The sequence below is a fragment of the Manacus vitellinus genome, unplaced genomic scaffold (assembly GCF_001715985.3).
Source record: "Manacus vitellinus isolate BGI_N305 unplaced genomic scaffold, ASM171598v3 scaffold_46_pilon, whole genome shotgun sequence".
Taxonomy (NCBI): Eukaryota; Metazoa; Chordata; class Aves; order Passeriformes; family Pipridae; genus Manacus; species Manacus vitellinus.
Window position 1 is genome coordinate 3008964 of NW_021940578.1, and position 21991 is coordinate 3030954.

A 21991-nucleotide genomic window follows, 5' to 3' on the forward strand; every position below is an offset into this window, starting at 1 on the left:
TTTTGGCCAAAAGTAGAGCACTCCCATATTTATTTTGGGATACAGACACAACACAATCTTGTTTGTCTGACTGGAACGTGACTATTCTGGTCTCCTTTGATTACTTTTCCCAGATGAATTAGGGGATTGATCCCCGAGTTTAATCAGTGGGGACTTGCAGGTTTTTCTGTATTCTGGGACAGGAGTGTATTTAGCTGATGATGGAACAGGTAGGTGGCCAGAGCCTGTCAGGGGTTCAAGCTGAGTGTCCCAGTGTCTGGGGGTGGATGTGCAGCACCCACAGCTGCCTTTGCCAAAGGTTATTTTTTTAAGGCACGTGTCCTTGGCATTTATTTCCTGGGTGGCACGTTGTGCTGTGCAGAGGCCAGGTGTTAAATAACCTCTGCAAACATGGATTTTGCACTTTGCTGCGAGGCCTGGAGGTGATTGTCTCTGAAACCAAACTCCTGGTGGAAAAAGCTTTGGTGCTTTTGAGTGAGTGAGTGGTTATCTGTGAAAGGGGAAGAAATGACAACTTGGGGGTCTTTTTGCTCATCCAACAGATTTGGATAAATGAGACTTTTACTTCACTGGGGCCAGGATGTCACCCAGGGGTTTTTGGAGAGAAAAGTGCTGATGCTGAAGTCGTTAATGCCACACTCCTGGGAGGGTGAGCACTATTCCTATTTCCAGGGCTCAGACATTCCAGCACTGGGAGAGCTGTTAACGAGCTGGGGGGCAAAGAAACTCTCTAATTGCAGCTGCCCAGCACGTGGCAAAGTGCCACAGACAAAGCCAACCAAAAAAACCCACCCAAAACCTCCTGACTTAATGCAACGATTCGACAAACACTGGAATTTTCCACCATCTTTTGACACTGGTTTCTTACCTTAAAATGACACATATTTCCTCTGCAAGGTTTGTTTCACAGAGAATATGTTACCCCAATAATGCTCACCCTACTCGTAGCTTGGGTTTTGGTGACTTGCTTCATTTCAGGAACTTCAGAAACTTGGTAGCTTTGGCTAAAACATCTTGTGGGGTTTTATGGGAAGTCCCAACACTGTGGGAGGAGAAGAGGGCCCAGGGAACACCCACCTTTCACCAGGGGCTCTCCCTCTGAAACCAAAGGGACATTTGGTGGTGTTACACAGAGATCTGCCCCCAGATCTCATCATGGCAGTGCTTGGTGTCGAGGTTGAGACTGGCTAATTGGACAGGGTGGGGTTTAATCTATATAGAAAAATCTGTATAGAAAAAGTGGGGCAAGGGGGGAGAATGCCCCCCAAAACTTTGAAGCACAAGTGGACAAGTGGATGCCAGAGAAAGAGGACTTCTTGGGAATCATTATGGTCTAAAAATGGGATTATTTTTATCCCTGAGAGCTGTATAGTAACAGCCTGACCATAAGTCTTTCGCAGCCAGTTGGAAATCTTTCCACTGTTTTCAATTTACTTTGGACCATATTGTGTGCAATTCATCTCAGGCTGTAGAATTCCTAATTTTCCCCTGGAAATATAGTCTGGGGCCCTGCTGTGTTGTATATATTACGATGCCATTTCCAGCAGGGTCTGAAGACAATGACAAATGCTGGTTTCACAGGAAATCTCTGCTCAGGTATTTCAGCTTAGTCATACAGTGGCTGATCCTCCAGCGAATCTGAATATCAATATTTACCTTGTACAGGCAATCTGTGGTACTCCTGACACAGGAATTCCAAAGGACATGTGAAAAGAAGGAAATAATCTCTGCAGAATTCTAAAAAGAGACAATAACTACCAACAGTGGGGTCTCCTTAAAATAGGCCTGGAAGTTTGCTGTGACTCGATGTGTTTTAAGGAAAGAAAAATGTTATTTTAACGGCGGAGCTGGCAAATTGCACCCTTTGGGTTCCACAGCAGCAATGGCTGTGAAACCCATGATTTAAAAGCTGCTATTTCTCGCTGTCTGAAGCTAAACACACTTTTTTATTCTAACAAATCTGAATAAAATTAGAGCACTCTGCATAAATTCCCCCTGCCTCTGCGCCTGCTGTCTTAGCTCGAGGCAGAAGCAGATGCCCGTGATTTCTAAGACTGTCAAACCAGCACCAAAAGCCAAAGTTACGTTCTCCTTAAAAACCCACAAAGTTTATTCCAGCTTGGTAACAAGCTGGTCCATTATTTTGCGGTTTTGGTGCCAGTGTTCACTTTTTAAAAGGCCATCTGAAACCTCACAGGCATTTTTGACATTTTCCCATTAACAGGGGTGATATTTGGGGGGTTGAGAGTGCTTTGTTTGTGTTCAGATTTAAACTTTTAACACCTCAGATCTGTCACCGGTTCACTGGAAGATGCTATTTTGATTTTCCTCATTAGCAGCTCTTAAAAAAAAAAAAAAAAAAAAAAAAGGAAAAAAAATAGCACATTGCTCGTTTAATATTAATTGGAACATATTTTTTCCCGTAGCAGTTTGCTGATTATGAATTTCAATGCCACAGAGGTGGCTTTGCAAACAGTGCCTATAAATAGAAAATAAGCATTTTCCGTGGCCAGAGAAAAGGCTCATTAATCAGGGGACAGGTACAGCCCAAGAGCCCAGGCTGACTCTGCTCATGGAAACACAGGCTGACAGAGCTGTCTGAACGATCAACCACAGCAGTTCTGTCTCTGCATAGGGAGAAAGTTTAGTCAAGTGTTTAAAATATGGAAATAAGAGTGAAAACGCGTCGTTTCCTCAGCTCTCCTGCAGGCACGGCACCTCCCCGGGATTGAAGCACTGACAAAGGGCCTCCTTCCACCTGAAAAGTGGGAGCCACATCTCTTGGATGCAGCACTTACAGCGTGCAGTGTGAAAGGTGAAAGTGTGTGGCAATTAAATCGTTCCTGTCAAAGCCCTGCGGGTCATTTGGGGCTGGTTGCACCAAAGGTTTGTCTTCCACATCCCCCGTAGGGAGGGCAGTGACTACAGCCAGAAAAACGATTATCCAGGAGGGAGGGTGAGCCCTTTGTCAGCCAGGTCCCAGGTAACCCACCCTGTGCCAGGGGCTGCCCTGGGCTGGTTCCAGCAAATCGAGCCCAGTTTTCCTTCGACCCCGCTTGGGGTCATTTCTGCTCGGACAGAAACAGGAATAGTGACAATGGCACCTTTCGTCCCTGGGGACTCCAAAACGTTGGAAAAGCTGCGTCCTCTGAGCAGAGATGTTTGCAGGAATGTGTGGAAATTCCCTCTCCATGGGGAGGAGGGGGGCACTCTTTCCCTGCCATCCCCCTCTGGGCCACTGGGACCTTTGCAGCGCCTGCCCTGCCCCTCGGTGCCCACCGGGCACAGCTCGGGAGGCAGCTCCCCATCAGCACGGGCACATTCCAGAGCTGCCAAGGAGCACGGTGCAGTTTCCAGGAGCGCTAAAGCAGATCCAATCCTGCCACCTGCTGCTCCCTCCAGCCCTTCTGGTCACTGCGGGCTGAGCCTTGAGCTGCTCCGACCCGGCTGAGATGTCCCTGAGCTTGTGTTTCCCGGTGGGATTGTTGTGTTCGAGCCGAAAAAAACACCTGAGAGGCTCAATTACCTGCTTTGCTTTCAATATTTATATTACCAGCAGGAATGCAGACTGTCTCTGCAGTATGCAGTGATAAATGTGGTGAAGAACATCCACACCTGCTTTACAAAAGCAAAGGACAATTACTGATAACACAAAATATCAGGAATATTGGAGGAGACTGGGCTGTTCAGTGAGAGCAGTGACATAAGTAAAGGTGCTTTCAAAGCTCAAGAGTTTGAGGGAACAAAGGAAAAATGCAGGTTTGCCTGTACAAAGCAGTGGGGGCTGAGAGCATCCCTCCAGGTATCTCCAAGTGAGGAGTTTAAATTAGAAAGCTGACTCTGTGGGCAGTTATCAGCAACCAGCATGTGCAGAGCCGTGGCTTCTGTATCACTGTAGGAATTCAAAATGGCTTTATTTTTAATTTTAAATATCCAAGGTTTTCTCTTTATGGGCTGCTCAGCTGAGACACCCAAGCAGCTTAGGCAGTGTCTGGCCTCTAAGGCTCTTCTCTATGAGCACTTTCCTGTCAGGTATGAGTGTTCCTCACCTTGAGGTGAACTGGGAGGAAAAAGCTCTAAACTTGCAGGCTTAGAAGCTACAAGTGCTGGTGTAAAGGATGTCCAGGTTGCCACAGCAGACTGTGGTTGTTTGAAACTCCAGGGAGCTGCAGCACGTTCCTCCACGGATCCTTAACTACCTCTCAGGCCAACCACTGGCAAGGACAAGGGCTACCATCAGGTCAATGATCACTTTATTTATAGTGCTAACTAAATTTAGTGTTAAATCTGCTGTGAAAATTTACAGCTTGTAATATTTACCTGACAGGAGCCCAGACCCTCCTGACCAAACACCCAGTTCCTTAAATTAGACACAAAATGTGTCATGGGACAGCAGCCTAAATTACATATTTACAGCACTGAAGCAGGTAAGTACATATTTACACAGCCAGTCCTGGGTTCTCATTTTAAAGGAGAGGACTGGCTTGTGCAGTGTATTTTTTAAAATGCTGCTGGAGTGTTTAAGCACTCAGAGGTCTGGGAGCTCTGGGCCAGGGGCTCTCTGTGCATTGTGTGTTTACAAGGAGGCTCCTTAGGGGTTGTTGCAATTGCAAGAATAAAAGTACATGACAATAAAGAGCAACTCCCTCTAAAATGTCTGTGCCTTGAGATGTTTTCCCTTCTTAGCAAATGCTATTGCTCCCAAACAACTGGTAGAGTATTTATGTATTTATGTAACAATTTCCTTATGGGTCATTGTTGAATAGAACTTGGGTCCTTCTATACCCAGAGAAAACGTTCCCATCCCTGCAACTACAAATTAAGTGCTTTATACACTGCCAGGGCAGTTCTTCTCTACACCAGCAAGTTTAGGAGTTACCTCACAATTACATACAGAAAAATAGAATTCTGTTCTCCAGCAGTTCTACAATATCCCAAACTTATGCATTTGTGAAGTAATTCCCACAAATAGCCTTTTGAACTTGTGTAGCTTTTAAATCATAAGAAAACAAGAAAAGGGGAAAGAACTGAGGGAATGTCTTCACCAGAGTCAGCTCATAGCACAAATCAGGTTCAGGATGTGCTGCTGCATTTTTGTTGCTTACAGCTGCTCTTGGAGATAAGTGGCTCCTTTGAAATGTGAAGTATAAATTAGTAAGATGTTTCTGCAAAGGATGTGTCATGTTTTGTGAAGTTTATGCAGCCTTTGTTCAGGTGATTAAGCAGAGCCTCACCCTGCTTACTGGTTAACTTGGTCTAAGTGGGATCAGTGGACGTGGCTCTCGATGCCCCTGTCCAGAGCTGGGTGACACAGCTCCTGTTTCAGGAATTTGCTTTGTTTGATGAAAATCCTGGTGGGAGCTGCAGTTCCTGCTGATGGGTGATGATGTTCCTATGAGGAAAACTGCCCTGTCTAGAATAGAGGGACCAAATATGAATTCCTTTGAAAAGGAATTGATTTTTTTTTTTAAGTAAATGGATTTTTTCCTGAGGTGTTACAACCCCATATGACACTGAGATTATCATCACAGGGGTGTTGCAAGTGAGATCCCTTTGGACTTACAGAGAAAAAAAGGAGCATCAAAGGCATGGCTTCAAGATGGTGCCTTTTAAGAGCTGACCAGCTCAGAGCAACAAACAGTGCAAAGATTTCAAAAAGGAAAAGCCTCATTACTAATGGCAATTTGATGTTTCATCACCAATGTGAAAAATAAACATTCAAATACACACCAAGCTTTGTGAGGAATGTGTGCCTCGTGTCACTGCCAGCAGAGAAAGCTTTTTCATATTCTTATGGAAGAAGGATGAGTCTGAATCCCAGCCCCAGGAGCTAAACAGGCTTAAAGATGCTGTTCAAAGGAATCAGAGCAGTGGGATGTGCAGATTTGGAGGACAGGACTTGGCAGCTGTTGTGCCCCCGTTAGGCAGTGCTCAAACACAGACCAGCCAGGCTGTTTTACCAGTTAACTGGCCTGGATAGCTCTTTGTAAGCACCTTCCAAGGAATATTTATAACTCCAGAAGAGGCCTCCTGACCATGGGAACACTTTCTAGTGAACAGCCCGTTTCTCTCCTCCCTGAAACGCTGCCATTTAGTCCCTGTGACCACCCTCACCCCACAGCTGGCCTCGGCAGCCCCCAATTATCGCAGCACTTGCCAGCCAGAATCAGTGTCCCTGTCACAGCCCCAGCCCTGACGGAGCCTCTCAGGCCCAGGAATCTGCCTCTTGTTCCTGCAGCTCATCCAGGCTGACACGTGTCTCCTTCAAGGCAAGAAATCCGCTGCCCTCGGGACGTGTGCATCAACTCTAACCACTGTTTAGCCTCTTCAATGTCACGAAACTTCAAACACAAGGCTGATTTCGTGGAGCCAAGACTGTCTGGAACGTTTTCATAACAGAGAGTTGTATCAAAACATCTCTTTGAAAAACTGAAGAGCCTGGTGAGCTCTTGCTTTTCAGTCACAAGTGACTGCAAGGCCATGAGATTAAAAAGAATTTCTGAAAAGAAGGTTGGAAAAATCTGGCACATCTGCAAAATGTCATCCTTTGCATAATATAACGATTCCCAGGAGCCTCACAGTTCTTGGGGTTACTCCTTACAACATCAGAGTGGACCAGAACAAACATTACCTATTTACTTGTCTGACAGAAACATACTTAAATTCCAAACTTCCTCCATATTTCAAGGGTCTCCAAGTTCAAGAAGTTTTATCTCCAGGTCTATATGTCAAGTTGATCTCTTTTCTTTATAAGGTTATGCTATTTTCATCATTAATATCCCCTCTTCCTGAGAAGTGGACATTTTACAGTGTAACCCAGCATTTCTGTTGCACATTTTCATGACTTGGCTGCATTTTCTACTTACTAGTAAATGGATTTCTGGCTTATTGCAGATTTGTAATGATGGCATTTCAGATTTTCTCACCTCTTTCCCATGAGCTGTGAGCATCTTAATTCTTTCCATGGCAGCTGTGAGCATCTTAATTCCTTCCGTTTTTACGTGTTCTTGAAGCACAGGCAAAATCACCTCTGCTTCAGTGGGTTTGCCTTCAACAAAAGCCCTTGTAATTTCTGAAGGTTGGAGTGAGCTGGGCAGTGTTGTGGTAGACACAGTAAGGGTATTTATTATTAAAGCAACACTGTAACTGATTAAACAGCACCGCTTGTCTCAGCAAGAATTAGTGTCTCTAAGTTGGGGCTGTAGGAATCCTTCAGTTTATCAGCCATTCCCACTTCTGCCAGATGCAGCGTGGTACTTGGGAACAACTGTGTCTGTGCTTCTCTCCCCTGTGGGCAGCAAACCAGGGGATAGAGCAGGATGAGAACCTGGAGTGAGACCCACTCACGGTGGTCAGAAAGGAAATATAAATGAGATATTCTTGGTGTAGCCACGTGTTTGCAGCACTGCTTCCAGCAGTGGCTCAGCTTTGTGGTTTTGGGGGGGTTGTCTGGAATAATTTAGGTCAGCTGAGTTTTGTAGGGGGGAAAAAAGAAGGGGAAAACCTTTATTATCGGTGCTATTCTGTCTGAAATTTTGTCTTGTGGAATGTTTGAGATGAAGATACATTCAGGTTTTGTTACTGGCTGGTTGGTGTTTGGTTCCACCACCACTGAACTCGGGCCAAGAGCTGGAGGAGCCTGGATGGTTCTGCCCTGAGTTCAACTGGAGTCCCCACAAAGCTGGGGCTGTGTGAGGCAGGTTTAGATGGCCCAGGTGAAAACAGCTCCTCAGTTAAACAGCTCAGAGGGGATATTTTGCTACCAGGTATCACTAATCCCACCTGACAGGCCTGGTAGAGCTGTGCATTTTCCTACTTAAGAAGCTCCCTGCCAGAATGAATTTCACCTGGTTACCTTGGGCTCCTTTGGGTGTTGTGGTTGTATATTTAATTGTAAATGGCTCAATAAAAACAGATCAGGCCTGTGCTTGGGGAGCCCTGCCCAGGCAGCTTTCAGATTTAGAATTAATGTTTTCATACAAATTTCATAGGTGGTTCTTGTGCCTCTCAGTAATTCCCTGTACATCAAGCCAGTCATTTCTTTCCATATATAAGCTTTGCTTTTAGAAGCACAGTAGATGATAAGCATAAATGTTTCATTTGTTATAAATATTTAATAATTATGAATGATTGATGAGCAGATTTTTAAGCAAACTGATCAGAGTTGTATGAAATTAGGGGTACATTTGTATAATTTTCTAAGCTGCATTCTAGGTATTATCTGGGCTCTGTTGTGCTATAAAGGTGCCTGACTGGTATTGTCACTAAAAATATTAGCAGATGGGAACAAACAGAAAAATACACTTTTAATAGTTATATTGGCAATAAAATTAATATGGAGAACTTCCTTGTGGATACAAGAATTTGTGTCCACCAGTTTTCATTCCATTGTAATCCATTCTTTATGGATTATATTAGAGGTGTTTTTTTCAAGAGAATGCCTTTAATAGCACAGCACTAATAGCTGGCTGTGATTCAGTGACTTTCACCTATTTTGCTTTCAATTTTTTCTAATTGCCTTTGATCTCCCTGGGGCTTTGAAGCCTAAAAAAAAAAAAAAAACCATATAACGCTTATCTAATTATCCGGGCTCTTGCGTCTCTAAAAGATTTCATTAACAACGCTGCTCTCCGGCTCGTGCCCCCAGCTGAGGGGCTCGTACCTGTCCCGCAGCCGTTTTTGGGTGTCTCACGGATGAATCCCTTTGCCTATAGGTGCCACTGTTGCTCTGCACACACGCCCGAGTCGCCAATGCCCTTCAGTTGCAAACCCAACCTTGAAAAAGCAAACCTAAATCACGGTGGCTAAAATGTTGCAGACGTAGAACTCCATCCAGACCATGGCCAGGGGCTTGTCCATGCCAAGACTAAGGTATATGCTTTATCTTGTTCCTAAAAATAACTGTAATATTGCTAATCTTGAGCAAAAAAAATATGATGAATTGTGTTGAAGTAATTCCAGATATATTGAATCTAACTTGCTGCAGGTTTATTGTTGAGCCTCAGCCCCAGAGCAGCTGAGCTTTGCAGATCTCTGCTCTGGACCAAACGTGATTTCAAGGCAGAAGTTGCACATTAGGGCAATAAGAATTTGGGCTTCTGCCAGCACGTTTTACATGGGTCGTTTTGGTACTTCCTCCACGGAGTGAAGTCTCAGGGTGGCCTATCCAGGGCTGTAAAGGCCACCCAGAGCTGTTCCCTCCGTGTTTACAGTTTGGTAATTCAAGGTCAGCTAATGGAGTTTACTCTGCAGCTTATCTACCCTTAAGTGCTGTTCCCTGTGTAAAGCCAAGGGCAATCAAGGTCTGCCTGCTTCCTGCACTGGGAGGAACCTTGTTTCACCTTGGCCTTGCATATGCAGCTATTTCATAGGTTTGCTTTATTCTTGGATGTTTCAGGCACAATATGGAATAACACAAGGTTCTTTTCTGCTCTTTCTTCAAAAAAAAAATAGCACAGCAAGCTGTGTAAAAATGACAAAACAAAGGGCAAAGCAATTACGAGGTTTATGTCCTTTCAGGTTCAATCCCAGTTGTTGGGTTTTTTTTCCTTACTGCAACTATTCATTGACTAAAAACCAAAAGATAAAAAATTTGTTTTCTGTGGTTTAATATCTTCTGAAATATTCCTGGCCACCTGCAGGTCAGGATGTAATCCAGCAACTTGCTCTAACTAGTAAAAAGCTCTGTGCCTATATAACCTAATTCTCATCCCTTCTACATGGCACAGCTCACACAACAATCTATATTAAGCAGTGCTTAAGATCACCCTAAGCAGTTTACACAGCGTTGTCCCTGGCTGTTCTGTCTCTCAGCAGTTGGCCAAAGCCTTACAGATATTCTGACCCCCTTTACAGTCCAGGATTCTACAACATTTTGGGGAAGACGTCCCTGGCTGGAAGGGAGAGCACAAGTTTTTAGCTGGTTGTCTCAGCTGACAGGGAGCAAAAGCAGAAATTGTTGGGCTTTCAGAGGAATTGGTCCAGACACCGGTCTGGACTCAGCTTCTTTCTTGTGCAGTTCCTCATCAGGTGCTCGGGGAGCCCAGAGCTGGTGGGTGGTTCTGAGACACGATGAAATGTCAGAAATTATGGAATTAAATTTTTGGTTCTGGTGTTTCTACTCCACAGTTGTCATAGGGGATGTTTGTACTAGTTTGACAGCAGAGTAAGGGCAAAACAGATCTTTCTGTTCCCAGGGCACGTGTGTCTTCCTCTGGCTGGAAAATCACTGTTAGATATCGACAGGAACTGCAGTAATGGCATCAATCAGGAGTCCTGACTCTTCATAGCCTCTTTGGTAGATATTAAAAAAGTTAGCACAGCTTTACATTTCACTTAAATTTAGAAACATCCTAATAGTCCATGAATTCTCCTGTTACTTGTATCCCACAGTTCTCCTTGCCTTCAGCTGGTATTGAAAAGGGGAGAGAAATCTGCCCATTGACACTCTCCTTCACTGCTTCCTGTGGTGATTAAGTATTGTATGGACAACATTTCCACTTTATCAATCCAAAAACTGAGCTCCTGACTGGGTAAGAAAGTGGCCAAAAGTCACCACAAGATCTATTTTCGGAATTAAAACAGAAGGAGGTTCCTGGCTCTAAATCCATATATTGACCACTGCATCATGTTCCACCTGATTGAATTAATAATTCCAAAACTACTGAGAATGGGGAAATCTGACTTCTGAGGAATCCAGGCCAACCTGCATCCACTTCAGCTCTGGAGAGGAGGCAGCACAGGTCGTAACCATGTTTATTGCAGTTATTGTCATACTCCAATACTAAATTTTGGCTTCTTTGTTCCTTGTGATGGGTGAAGAAACGCTGCAGTGGCAGGCTCTGAAATGAGATGCACATGATGAAATCATGCTGCTTGTGCACAGCATTCAGGTGGCTCAGTGTGCTTTTGATCTGACTGTATTGCCAGTGATATCACACTGTGATATCAGTCCTTGTATTGCTTTTACTTAAAATTTAATCCCTGAAAATAAGGGCATTTGCATTTCAAGCAAAGTAAATTTCCAGTTGACTTAAGCAACTGCATCTGCATGTCATGAGATCTGATTAGGCTGATTTCCACACACGCATCACGGATTTGCAGACACATTTAAGAAGGCTGGAAATGAAAAGCTGATTGTCTTGTGCTGCTTAAGTGTTTTGTGGTGCAGTAGCATTGCATATCCTACCTTCCAGCTGCCTGTCTGGAGAGAGTGATAATATCTGGGGGTGTTGAGGCACCCCGGTGAAAGGGATGTTCTAGCAGATGACACTTGTGGGAAAAATATTGGGAAAGATCTGGGCCTCATTGAAGTGCAGTTTGTTTGTGTAAATTGGAGGTGTGCTGATTCAAATAATCCTATTTTACCACCAAGCTCCTATTAGAGCTCAGGGAGGGCCCTGAAGACACAATACCCAGTCCCAGCTGGTAGGAACACACTGGTTCTCCTCGTGTGCCCTGGTCACCCTCCGAGGCAGAGACTGGGAAACATCCAGAGGGTACCAAGCAGTTTGTTTGCCTTGGAAGGGATCCCTCTGGAATCAGAACTGCAGGGGAGCTCTGTGGCCTGGGAATGGCCACAGAGCTGCAGTGCCTTCCATTACACATACAGTTGTTTAAGGATATATAAAATAGGATTTAAGTATTAGTCACAGATCATCCCTGTCTGGAATGTTGGCACACACAGCCCCACACTGAAATTTTCTTTTCCTTACCTCAAATTTCTCCTTAGTGGCTCTCCTCAGTGTTTGGTCTGTGAGTACATAAAGACTGTCCTGTATAAGCTGCTGCTGAGTTTCACAGTGTCTTTTATAGACATGAGAAATACACAAAATTCAGTATAGCTAAGGCAGCCCAGTCATCACAGCAGCTCTGTCCCAGTGCTCCTTTTTTCCTCTATGCATCTAAAAAGGACTTTTTTGGGAAGAAGTCTGGGTTCTGAACTTTGTCTCAGCTGGTATAATCAGCCAGTCTAAAATTCTGGATTGGTTCCTTAGTATAAGATATATAAAATATTGCTAATTATAAATTATTATTTATCACTGTTAATTATTAATAAATATATAAGTATAAATACTGTACAGTCCTTGAAAAATTGGCCATGGCTTGGTGTTAAATACTTCTACCTGCCATGTGAACCAGCATCTGAAAAGAATGAATTAACTTGGTTTTCCCCCTTTGTTCCTATTTCTGCTGCAGCAGCCAGGCTCTGCAATACAGTCTGGCATTTTGCTACAGGAAAAAAAAAAAATCTAAGGGAAGTAATTTTAGCAGAGTCAGGAGGATTTGCCTGAACAGCTCCAATATTGAACCTAACTGGCATGTTTTGACAAAGTTAAATGTCTAATGACAAAATTTTGCTGAGCTCTTAGGCAGGACATGAAATCTGTCGAGCAGCTCTGCTAGCAAAGATGCTCTTGTTTCTAGAAGCAAATGAAACCAATATCAAGTTATTAAAGATCCTCTGATACAAGTTATAAGAAGTATAAAATTCTGGAGGATTAATGAAGCCTCTCCTGCATGATGTTGGTATTGTCTGTGTTGTTGAACAGCTGTATGTAAGTGGTATAGCAGCCTCAAGTGACTGCCCTAAGAAGGGCCATAGCATTTTTAATTGCCCTGGCTTAGGGAAAGGAATGGCAGATCATAAACAGAAAGAATTAATATAGGCCAAGCAAGATGTTTATCCTTCTCCCTTTTATCACTCTTCTGGGATGAGCCTGGACTCCAGCTGATGGCTGCAGCCCTGTACTACCCCCACAGCACTGGGTCTGACCCTGTGTTCCTGCTCCCACCTTCCTGATCTTCCCCTTTTTCTTTCCCAATCTTCCTCTTGTCCTCTTCTCCAGCCAGTTTCCAAAGAGAACTGTAGTAGAGTGTTTGGGTTCAATTCTCCACCAATCCCATCCACCTTTTTGTGACGCAAACATATTTCTTTGCCTCACCAGCACGACCTTCCCTGGCTGTTGGAACCATCCTTCAAGTTATCTGGGTTAAACATTACCCAGTAGTCCAGTGCTAAAACTGGGGTAGAAAGGGGCTCCAGTCCTGCCTGTGTGCTGAGAAATGTGGGTGATGTGTGGAGCTGCCATGGAACCATTTGTTTTTTATCCCCACAGTGACAGTGACCACATTTTAGGCTGCATCATATTTATTGTTGACCAAAACAGTGGCTTCTAACCCACTAAAGTCAGCTGAGGTGGGTTCTTTTGATCTAACAGAGTTCAGAACACCTTGCACCAACACACCACACATACCTGCTAACACACAGTTTCTCTTCATACACACACATTTTATTTTAAACAGCTGGTACAGACCAGGATGTCCATTCAAAGTACCATTCTCCTTTACTGACAGAGCTAAAGGTAAGGGCTTGCAGCATGGTACAGGCTTGTATAAGGTTTGCATATCCCATGTTCCAACTAACAGCTGGAATGAGGTTCTGATGAGCTTTGTTTATCATTCTTAATTGGCTGCCCTTGACTGACTACCCATCACCTGACATTAAATATCCTAAAAAGATATTTTCCTAGGTTGAGGCATGAACAGACTCGTGGAATCTAAGATGTTTACTATAAGCTTTTCAGGAAGGTAACAACGCTGTCCAATCCCCTCTTCCCAGATGGAAATGAGAACCCACAATAATCATAGAGGCTTATGATCCCATGGAATCCATCCTCGAGGTGGTACCAGGTCACCCGGACACCGTTGTCCTCCAGCCTCTTCTTGTACAACAAGCCGTCGTCCCGCAGCACGTCGTACTCACAGGTCAGGATGAAAGATTCTGGCAGCTGCTGAACAACAGAGTCTTCAGCCAACAGAGGGCACAGGTTGGGCTCACAGAATCTCTTCACCGTCTCATAAACTTCAGCTATAAAATCAGTGGGCCTAAGTGGTCTCACACCTCTCACCTTAAATTTCTCGGGGATGTTGTCTGGACTCACCCACTTCGTGTACTTCACCCTCATGTCTGGAGGAATATGAGAGCCCTCCAAGACCTCTTGCATGTGCAGTGCATCTCCATTTAGGTACAGCAAAGCAAAGAAAGCAGCACGTTCTCGGAATAATAAGGGGACTCCTCGGTTTTGATGGTAAGACGGTAAATTGAAGTCCAGGGCCTGAAGGCCCGGGTAGAGCAGGATCTGAGCACGCAGTTTGGGGAAGTCCGCCCTGCCTGCAAGGGTCTGGCTCACAGCAGCTGCCAGGTTGCCCCCAGCACTGTCCCCACAGACAGTGACCCGGGCAGGGTCCACGCCGTAGTGCTCCAGGCGCTGCAGGAAGTGCTGGGTGGCGTTCAGGCAGTCCTCGTAGGCAGCGGGGTATTTGTGCTCCGGGGCCAGACGGTACCTGGGACACAGAGAGGCAAGTGTGAGAGAAGGGAATGTTATCAGTAGTAATCAGGAAATGGTGTCATATTTCTGTCCTTCAGCCCTATCATTTCGGGGTGCTCTTGTTCCACATCACCTCCTAAGCAGGCACTCCTCAGTTTGTGACTGCACATAAGCTGTAAATTGTGTATTCAGTCACAAGGACTCACTGAAGTAGGATTGCCTCTGATTAAAGATCTGACCAAGGAATTGTGCAAGGTCTTAGTCACACTCAAAACTTCCTCTGTACTCTTGCCAAGAAAATTAAACATTTTGTGCCTCTGCTTCCTATGTGAAAATGGGAGGAATACATGTGATTATTCTCTCTTTTCCTATAGATCCCAATTGCTTGGAGGATCTTATTTCATGTTCATATGTTCAGCATAAGGAAGATGTTTTTCATCCAAGTTTTTGATTGGCTTTTATATATTTCCTTAATGTGCCAAATATTTCCATATGTATCTTTCCTGAGCATCTCTGGGCATGAGCAGTTAAGGGCTGTGAAATCTTCATTATCACTCTTTGTCTCTTTATGGGCTTCACTGACTTCTACAGAAATTTCTCTGACGAAAAAGAGCATCTCCAAAACCAGTGCAGCTCTGCTGTGGCACCACAGCAACAATAATCTCCCAACAAGAGAACTGGGCAGGGTTCACTTACTGCACAGACACAACCACCGAGTCACTCTCCCTGGAGAGGTAGCGACACACCTTTTCATAGGTATCTGGAAAAGAAATACTGCCATCAGTGCTTTGCTATTGCCCTCATCTTTGAGACAGCCTAAGGAATGCTCATTCCAGAAAGGCTTCTGACTTCCTCCCTCCCAAACCACATGCTTATTTCTATTTTGTAAAAAAGACTTTACTACGACTCCTCCAGCAAGTATCTTACCAAGGCTTCCAAATACCCAGCCTCCTCCATGGAAAAAGAGGATGCCTCTCCTTCGCCCATCAGAGGTAGCTTTAGGCTGATAAACCCTCACAGGTACTTCATTAAACTGCAGATCCTGGATGAAGAGCTTTGGATCCAGCCCTAGTTTCCGTCCCTGTCGCACATATCGGCCAAAACTGATTTGGCTGCAAAGCCCAGTCTTCTCCAAAATCCTTCCCTGTTAAAGGTGAAAGAGATTAAGGCCTCTTTAAAAGTCTTGAGTTAGGCAAGGTATAAAAACTCTGCATCGTACTTACATCAAACTGTATTTGAGGGAAATTATACAGAGCTCTGATTTGGAAAAAAACCCCACAATTTTCCCAAGTTCTCACATCCTACAGCCTGTAAAAAAATTTACTTGTACAACTCAACTCCAATGTCACTGTAATGTCACATCAGAAATTCTGTAAAGGTCAACCAAACTGGTTGTCTTGCAGTATATATTTTAACTGTCAGTATTGTCCTGCACACCTTTGTGCTCATTCTTGTTTCATTTACACTTGGTAACAGCAATGAACTGCCATATGTAGAACCAGTTCTTCATTGCAGAAACTGCTATTCATGAATTAGACCATAAAACTCAGTGAATTTGCAAATCTAAAGTGCTGAGCTGTGTTGTGCAAGTTAGTTATTGCTTTTTATTTGCACAACAGATCTACTGAACAGAATGAAGCTGCTTGCTTTCCCAATGCTCTTGCAATGCTATCTTGCAAGCTAGAATATAAATATGATGTAATAAGTGAACAAACAAGAAGTTGGTGATCAAACACATAAACTGTTACACTGTTCACTGGCTAAACAAGACCCCTATTTTTAATGCCCAGTGAGTCTGTCTTTATCAACTCCCTTGTCACCTGCTAGTGGATAAAGACAGACTCATGGGGCATTAAAAATAGTGGGGGTTCAGGAGAGCTGGGCAGCTTTATCAGTAAATTTAAAGAGGATGTAAATGGTTTAAGAACCTGTGTGGAGGAAAACAAAGTCTGTGTGATATCAGGGGTGATGTTGTGGCAAAAGGAGTGATGGAGGAAATTGAAGATTTTAAGAAATTCAAAGACAGAGAGAGTGACAGCACCAGAGCTGAGGAGGGCTCTAAGGCCGTTTATGCAATGCTGCCAAAGGGAGTCCAGGGATTAAGTAAAGCAGCCCTAACCGGATTGTGTGCCATAAATGTCAGAGCCACGGCAGGAACAGCTGAAGGGCTGTAGCTTTCCTTGTGCAAGGTGATATCGCCTAAAGGTGCGGGCAGTTGTCAGGCAAACCCCCACCCAGCCCTCAAATGGGGGCTGCAATGGCAACCATCGCTAACACAGCCCGGCGCTCCTGAACGGCGTCTGCCCGCGGCATGGGCAGAGCCCGACCGGGGATGCCCGGGGCATCATCCTCGAGTGGGGATGCTCGGGGCACAACCCGACCGGGGTGGCCGGGGCAGCATCCTCGAGTGGGGATGCTCGGGGCACAACCCGACGGGGGGTGCGTGGGGCAGAGCCCGACCGGGGGGGCCGGGGCAGCATCTTCGAGCGGGGCAGCATCCTCGGGTGGGGATGCCCGGGGAGAACCCCAGGGCAGGTGCGTGGGGCAGAACCCGCCGGGGTTGCCCAGGGCAAGCAGAAGCCGCCCGGGGGGTGCTCTGGGGATGCTCGGGCGAACCTCCCAACGGGGATGGCCGGGGCACGGACCCGCCCGGGGGTGCTCTGGGGATGGCGGGCAGACCAACGGGGGGCGTGGCCGGGGCAGGACGCCGCCGGGGGTGCTCCCCGCAGCACACCCCGCGATGCGGCGCCTCCAGCATCCCCGGGGCGGGCGGGACCCGCCGGTCCCATCCAGGCTCTCATGTTTCAGCGCACGCGCTGCGCCACCGCCATCCCCCCGCAGCGCCTCTGGGGTCCCCCAAACGCCCCCTGCCTCCGCCACCCCCAAACCGCGACTCACCAGGGCGGCGTGCCCAGCAGGACGGCGAGACCAGGGCAGCTTGGCCGGCTGGTTCACTGACCCGGGCGGGATGTCGCTAGTGGGCAGGCCGAGCGCACCGCGGCCGCCGCCAGCGCCGCCAGGGGAACGAAGCAGCCAGCAGCAGCGGGCGGGCAGCAGCTCCAGGCCCGGCCGCGGCCCGGCTCGGTCCGCGCCCGCCCCGCTCGGCAGAGCCGCCGCCCCCGTCACGGGCCGAGTGCGGCCGCTCCGCAAAGCCGCCGCAGGGGTCATGGTGCGGGGCCGAGCCGGGGGAGCCGCGCGGAACGGCCGGAGGCGCCGGCCGGGTAATCTCGTTCAGGGAGGCTCGGCGTGAACCTGCGGCGCGGTGGCCGAGCGAACGGAAGGGCTGCGCTGGCCGGGGGCCCGCGGGGACACCGCCCCCGGGCCTGAGCCCCGGCTCTGTCGGCAGGCTGCCCGGGGAAGGGCTGGCCTCGCTCGGGGAAGACAGAGAGGGAAGGCAGCGCTTGGGGTTTCTCTGGGAAAGTTCTGATTTCCGCGGTCTTGTGGGATTTTTTTTTTTCCTTAGGACAAGGGGCGATGGCCATAAACTAAAACACGAGAAGTTTCGCCTCAACGTGAGGAGCAACTTGTGCACGTTGAGGGTGGCAGAGCGCTGGAACAGCTGCCCAGGGAGGGTGTGGAGTCTCCCCCTCTGGAGACATTCCAAACCCACCTGGGCACGGTCCTGTGTCACGTCCAGGTGACCCTGCCTTGGCAGGGGACTTGCACTGAATGATCTCCAGAGGGCCTTTCCAACCCTAACAACTCTGTGATTCCGTGATTTTCGTGTCCTCAGTCTGGCTGTTGTGAGTGTGCTCCCTGCTGTTCTTCCGTGCCTTCATCAGCAGGGTGTAATGAAGCATCATGTCAAGGAATACACTGCCTTGTCAAGCCATGGAGAAAGCACAGATTCACAAGTTCTAGCACACAATCACAGCACAGATTCTAGATAACAATAATGCTGGGGAACACCATCTGGAAGAACATGAAAACATTTTGTTTCATATTTTGTCTCTAAGCTGATCCTTTCAGTACACACAGTTCAGGAGCCCAAGTCACTGATCCTTTCTGTCTTTCTAAAACCTGCTGTCAGCATTTCATCTCAGCTGTATTTCCTGCCCTAAGTGGGTATAGTGGAGACCTCCCAACATTAAATAGGGGTTTATAGAGCTAGTTATTTCAAAGTTAGGGTAGCCCTTACTTGCCTCCACCAAGGTGTCCCCAATCAACTATGGCCTCACACTGCTACTATTGCAGCCATGGAATATATTAGTCTACTCACTGAGACCTTGATCTCTGCCTATTTATCCACAGTTTGCCTCCAACTCTTCCCTTCAGCTCACTATCTACTTAGCTTGTACTTCTTAGTTAAATGATGTCATGCTTTGGAGCTTACCAAATGGACATCACAAAGATCCTGATCCACTATAATTTACAGGATTTAATCCATATAATTCCACGTAGATTATTTATATAGAAGTAAATAATTTTGGAATCAATCAGATGCCAATTTCAAAGAAAACACAGCAAATGGAAGGTATTCAGCCCTTAAAGAGTGAACTGTCAGGAGTCTTATGAGGAAAAGACCAGTGGCAATTTGCAGTTCATGGATATCAGAATCAGTATTTTACACATCAAAGAGTGCCACATTTTTACTGACAACCACTACCTGATATTTGGGAGCCTAAACAGAGATGTTAATGGGAGAAACAAAGAGGGAGAGTTGTTTTTCCAGGCCTTTTATGAATGCAACAGTTTTGTCCAATGCCCTTTTTCCAGATGAAAATGACAATCAGTCACTATCAAATGAGTTTATGATTCCATGGAGTCCATCCTCGAGGTGGTACCAGGTCACCCAACCACCATTGTCCTCCAGCCTCCTCTTGTACAACAAAATAGGGTGATTACACCTAATTAAACAGATCACTGAATCACCACTTTACAAGCTGGTTTATTAGCCAGTTCTCAACACACTGAAACACTCTTTAGGAAAGCATTCCTTTGTTCTGTGTGGTGCCAGCATGGGGACACACAGACCTTACTGTGGGCTGTGTGTGCACCATTAGATGATGAGGGAGGGGGAGAAATTAAAATAGTCCCCTTGAAATTCTGCCTGGCCACCCAAGGTCCTGTGGAATGGATCCCTGATGGGCAGCGTTCCCACAGGCCGTGCATCCCCGTGGTGTTGAGAAGTGACAGGATGCAACAAGGCTTCCAGGGGGGCAGCCCAGCCATAAGTCACCCCACGGACACCACCACCGAGCTGCTTTCCTTGGCAATGTGCTGGCAGACCCTTCTGTGGGTATCTGAAACACGCTGGAGGATGGTTTGCTGCCTGCTCTGTGTGTGGTGCTGCGGGCAGGGCAGGGGGAGCTGCCTGTCCTTGCCCTGCCCGTGCCCTTCCCAACCCTCCACATCCACCTTCCCTGGGGAACCGGCGCTGCGAGGGGAGGCGGCGGCCTGGGGGAAAGAGGGATGAGGGGGAGGACAAAGCCTTCTCCTGCCACACCCCTGGCTGACATCGACCAGCTTTTGATGGCCAGGTGGCTGCACAGTCCCACCTTCTCCAAAATCCTGTCCTGTGGGGAGAGGGAGGAGAGCTGGGATGAGCGAGAGAGGGGGGGAGACCTCACGCCTGCCACCCCAACGGGCGGAGAGCCCTGAGGGGGCACCTGGTGAGGGGCAGCTGGTGAGGAGCAGATAATGAGGGGCAGCTGGTGAGGAGCAGATAATGAGGGGCAGCTGGTGAGGAGCAGATAATGAGAGGCAGCTGATGAGGGGCAGCTGGTGAGGGGCACCAGGGTGTCATGTATGTTGGTGAGGCTCTCCCTGCTTTGTCAGAGTGGGTCCCCTCCAGAAGGCACCGGAGGAGATGGAGCCATGAGGTGCCCGGTGAGCAGGTAGGCCCTCACGTCCCACTCTCTCTGTCAGGCAAAATGCCTCAGGGAGTTTCCATCTCTGTCTCATCATCATCTCATCTCTGACATCATCTCTGTCCCTCTCCCTCCATCTCTCTGCTGGGAGAGGGAGGAGAGGTGGGCAAAGCAGGGGGGAAAACCCTGCGCCTGCTGTCCCCGGGTGCAGGAGAGCCCTGAGGGGGCACCTGGTGAGGGGCACCAGGGCAGCACATTTGCAGGGTTCTCCCTGTTCCACCAGAGTTGTTCTCCACCAGAAGGGAACCAGAGAGGATGGATGCATGAGCAGGTGCCCCGGAGCAGGTAGGGCCTCATGTCCCACTCCCTGTGTCAGGGCAGGGAAAAGGAGTTTCCATCTCTGCCTCATCAAGTCCAACAGCTTCACCCCAGTCGTGCAGCCCAGGTGTCTCTCATCCCTCTAAGGTTTCCTGGGTTTCTGTTTTCATCTCCTTAAAAAGCACCCAGCCTTCCATTACTGGTACTTCCATTACCCAGCCGTCCTTGTCACTGGAAAGCCCCAAGAATGGCCTAAAAACATCATGTGTGCTTAGCTAAAGTGGAAATCAAAGTAATCTCACTTTTTATAAATATTTAATTTTAAATTTAATTAAGGAAGCTCAGCTGATAAAGCTTGGGCACTTATGGTTGATTTAATCCCTATGTATTAGGGAAAAATCTGGCTGAAACTCTATTTCAGGTCTAACAGAAATGATTTTACAAAAAATTGTCCTCTCAAGTAAGCCCCCCAAAAATAAAAGTCATCAGTTAAGCCTTGATGCAGCCAGCAGGACTCAGGTATTTACACATACAACTTTACAAAAAATATCACCTAACCCACGTTTCTGGCAGAAATCATGGCAGAGTTACTCACCAGAGTAGTTGTAACAATCATAAAAGCAAGTACAAATCGAAGTCGCCCGGGATGGCTCACTCCAGGAGGGATGCTGCGATGGGCAAACTGAGTTTGAGTTGTTCTCATGATTGCTAATATGAATGAAGCAACAATAATCACCAGCAGTATCGCTGGCAGTAGATTCAAAAATGCCATTTCACGTAGTCAAATATGACATGTCTTCATGCCTTTCTTTGGTTTGGCTTTCTCAGGTAGCTCTAAGCCCTAGAGCTGTCCCAGTTCCAAGAGATCTTGGCAAGTGTCACACACTTTAAAGTCCTTGGAGGTGTTATGCAATGGGCCAGCACTCACCACATTGGCAAAGAGTCAATGTGTTTAATATCCTGTTTATCTTTATGGTAATTGTGGCACTGATAAAGGGCCTGGTATTCTGTAGGGAATCCTTGGAGTGTGGATGGTAAGAGTGAGTGTTCAGAGGCAGCAGCCGAGTTCTGTTGGAGTTCTAGTTTATGACATGTATTTACAAGCAGAGCCAGTGAATGTGGAGGTTGAATTGTCTCGTTCAGCTGATCTGCAGGCACAACATAGTGCTTCCTCTGTTGTGGGCATGCTTTAAGTAGTTTGGAATATGTAGTTTTAACAAGGATATTTAGAAGAGAGAATGGGAACTAACACGGGGGGGGGCAGGAGGAGGGGGCACCTAATTAATGTGCTCTGCAAAAGTAAATGCATCAGGTTTATTTTCTTGTTAGAGTATTTGAGGTTTTGAGCAACCTGGTCTAGTGGAAGGTGTCTCTGCCCATGGCAGGGGCTTGGAATGAGATGAGCTTTAATGTTCCTTCCAACCCAGGCCATTCCCTGATTCTAGGATTCTGTTTAAGCACAAGTTTTTCAGCATACTCGTATGTTTGATAAACATAGGAAAACACAACATTTCCTCCACTGTAATTTGAACT

General features: G+C 46.7%; 2 protein-coding genes across 2 annotated transcripts; both read right to left on the bottom strand.

The window, feature by feature from the left end:
- Positions 1 to 9777: 9777 nt before the first annotated feature.
- CUNH1orf158 (chromosome unknown C1orf158 homolog) lies at positions 9778 to 12962 on the bottom strand. Its single transcript, XM_029962386.1, is given in 7 exon segments — positions 9778 to 9839; positions 9842 to 9999; positions 10001 to 10061; positions 10665 to 10745; positions 10748 to 10841; positions 11715 to 11789; positions 12795 to 12962. Coding segments are annotated over 7 exon segments (666 nt in total). The 5' UTR covers positions 12930 to 12962.
- Positions 12963 to 13270: 308 nt separating this feature from the next.
- On the bottom strand, positions 13271 to 16464 carry LOC103762151 (arylacetamide deacetylase-like 4). Its single transcript, XM_029962387.1, has 4 exons — positions 16450 to 16464; positions 15258 to 15474; positions 15027 to 15090; positions 13271 to 14346 (listed from the first exon to the last, which is right to left on the bottom strand). Exons 1-4 carry the CDS (start codon positions 16462 to 16464, stop codon positions 13572 to 13574), a joined length of 1071 nt encoding a protein of 356 aa, XP_029818247.1. The 3' UTR covers positions 13271 to 13571.
- Between the last annotated feature and the right edge of the window lie 5527 nt (positions 16465 to 21991).

Excerpts from the sequence above, each read along its gene's own strand:
- LOC103762151 (XM_029962387.1), bottom strand. Across the intron at positions 15,091-15,257 it reads CTGGGTATTTGGAAGCCTTG|ATACCTATGAAAAGGTGTGT; the intron begins GTAAGATACTTG and ends TTTCTTTTCCAG. Across the intron at positions 14,347-15,026 it reads TCGGTGGTTGTGTCTGTGCA|GTACCGTCTGGCCCCGGAGC; the intron begins GTAAGTGAACCC and ends TCTGTGTCCCAG.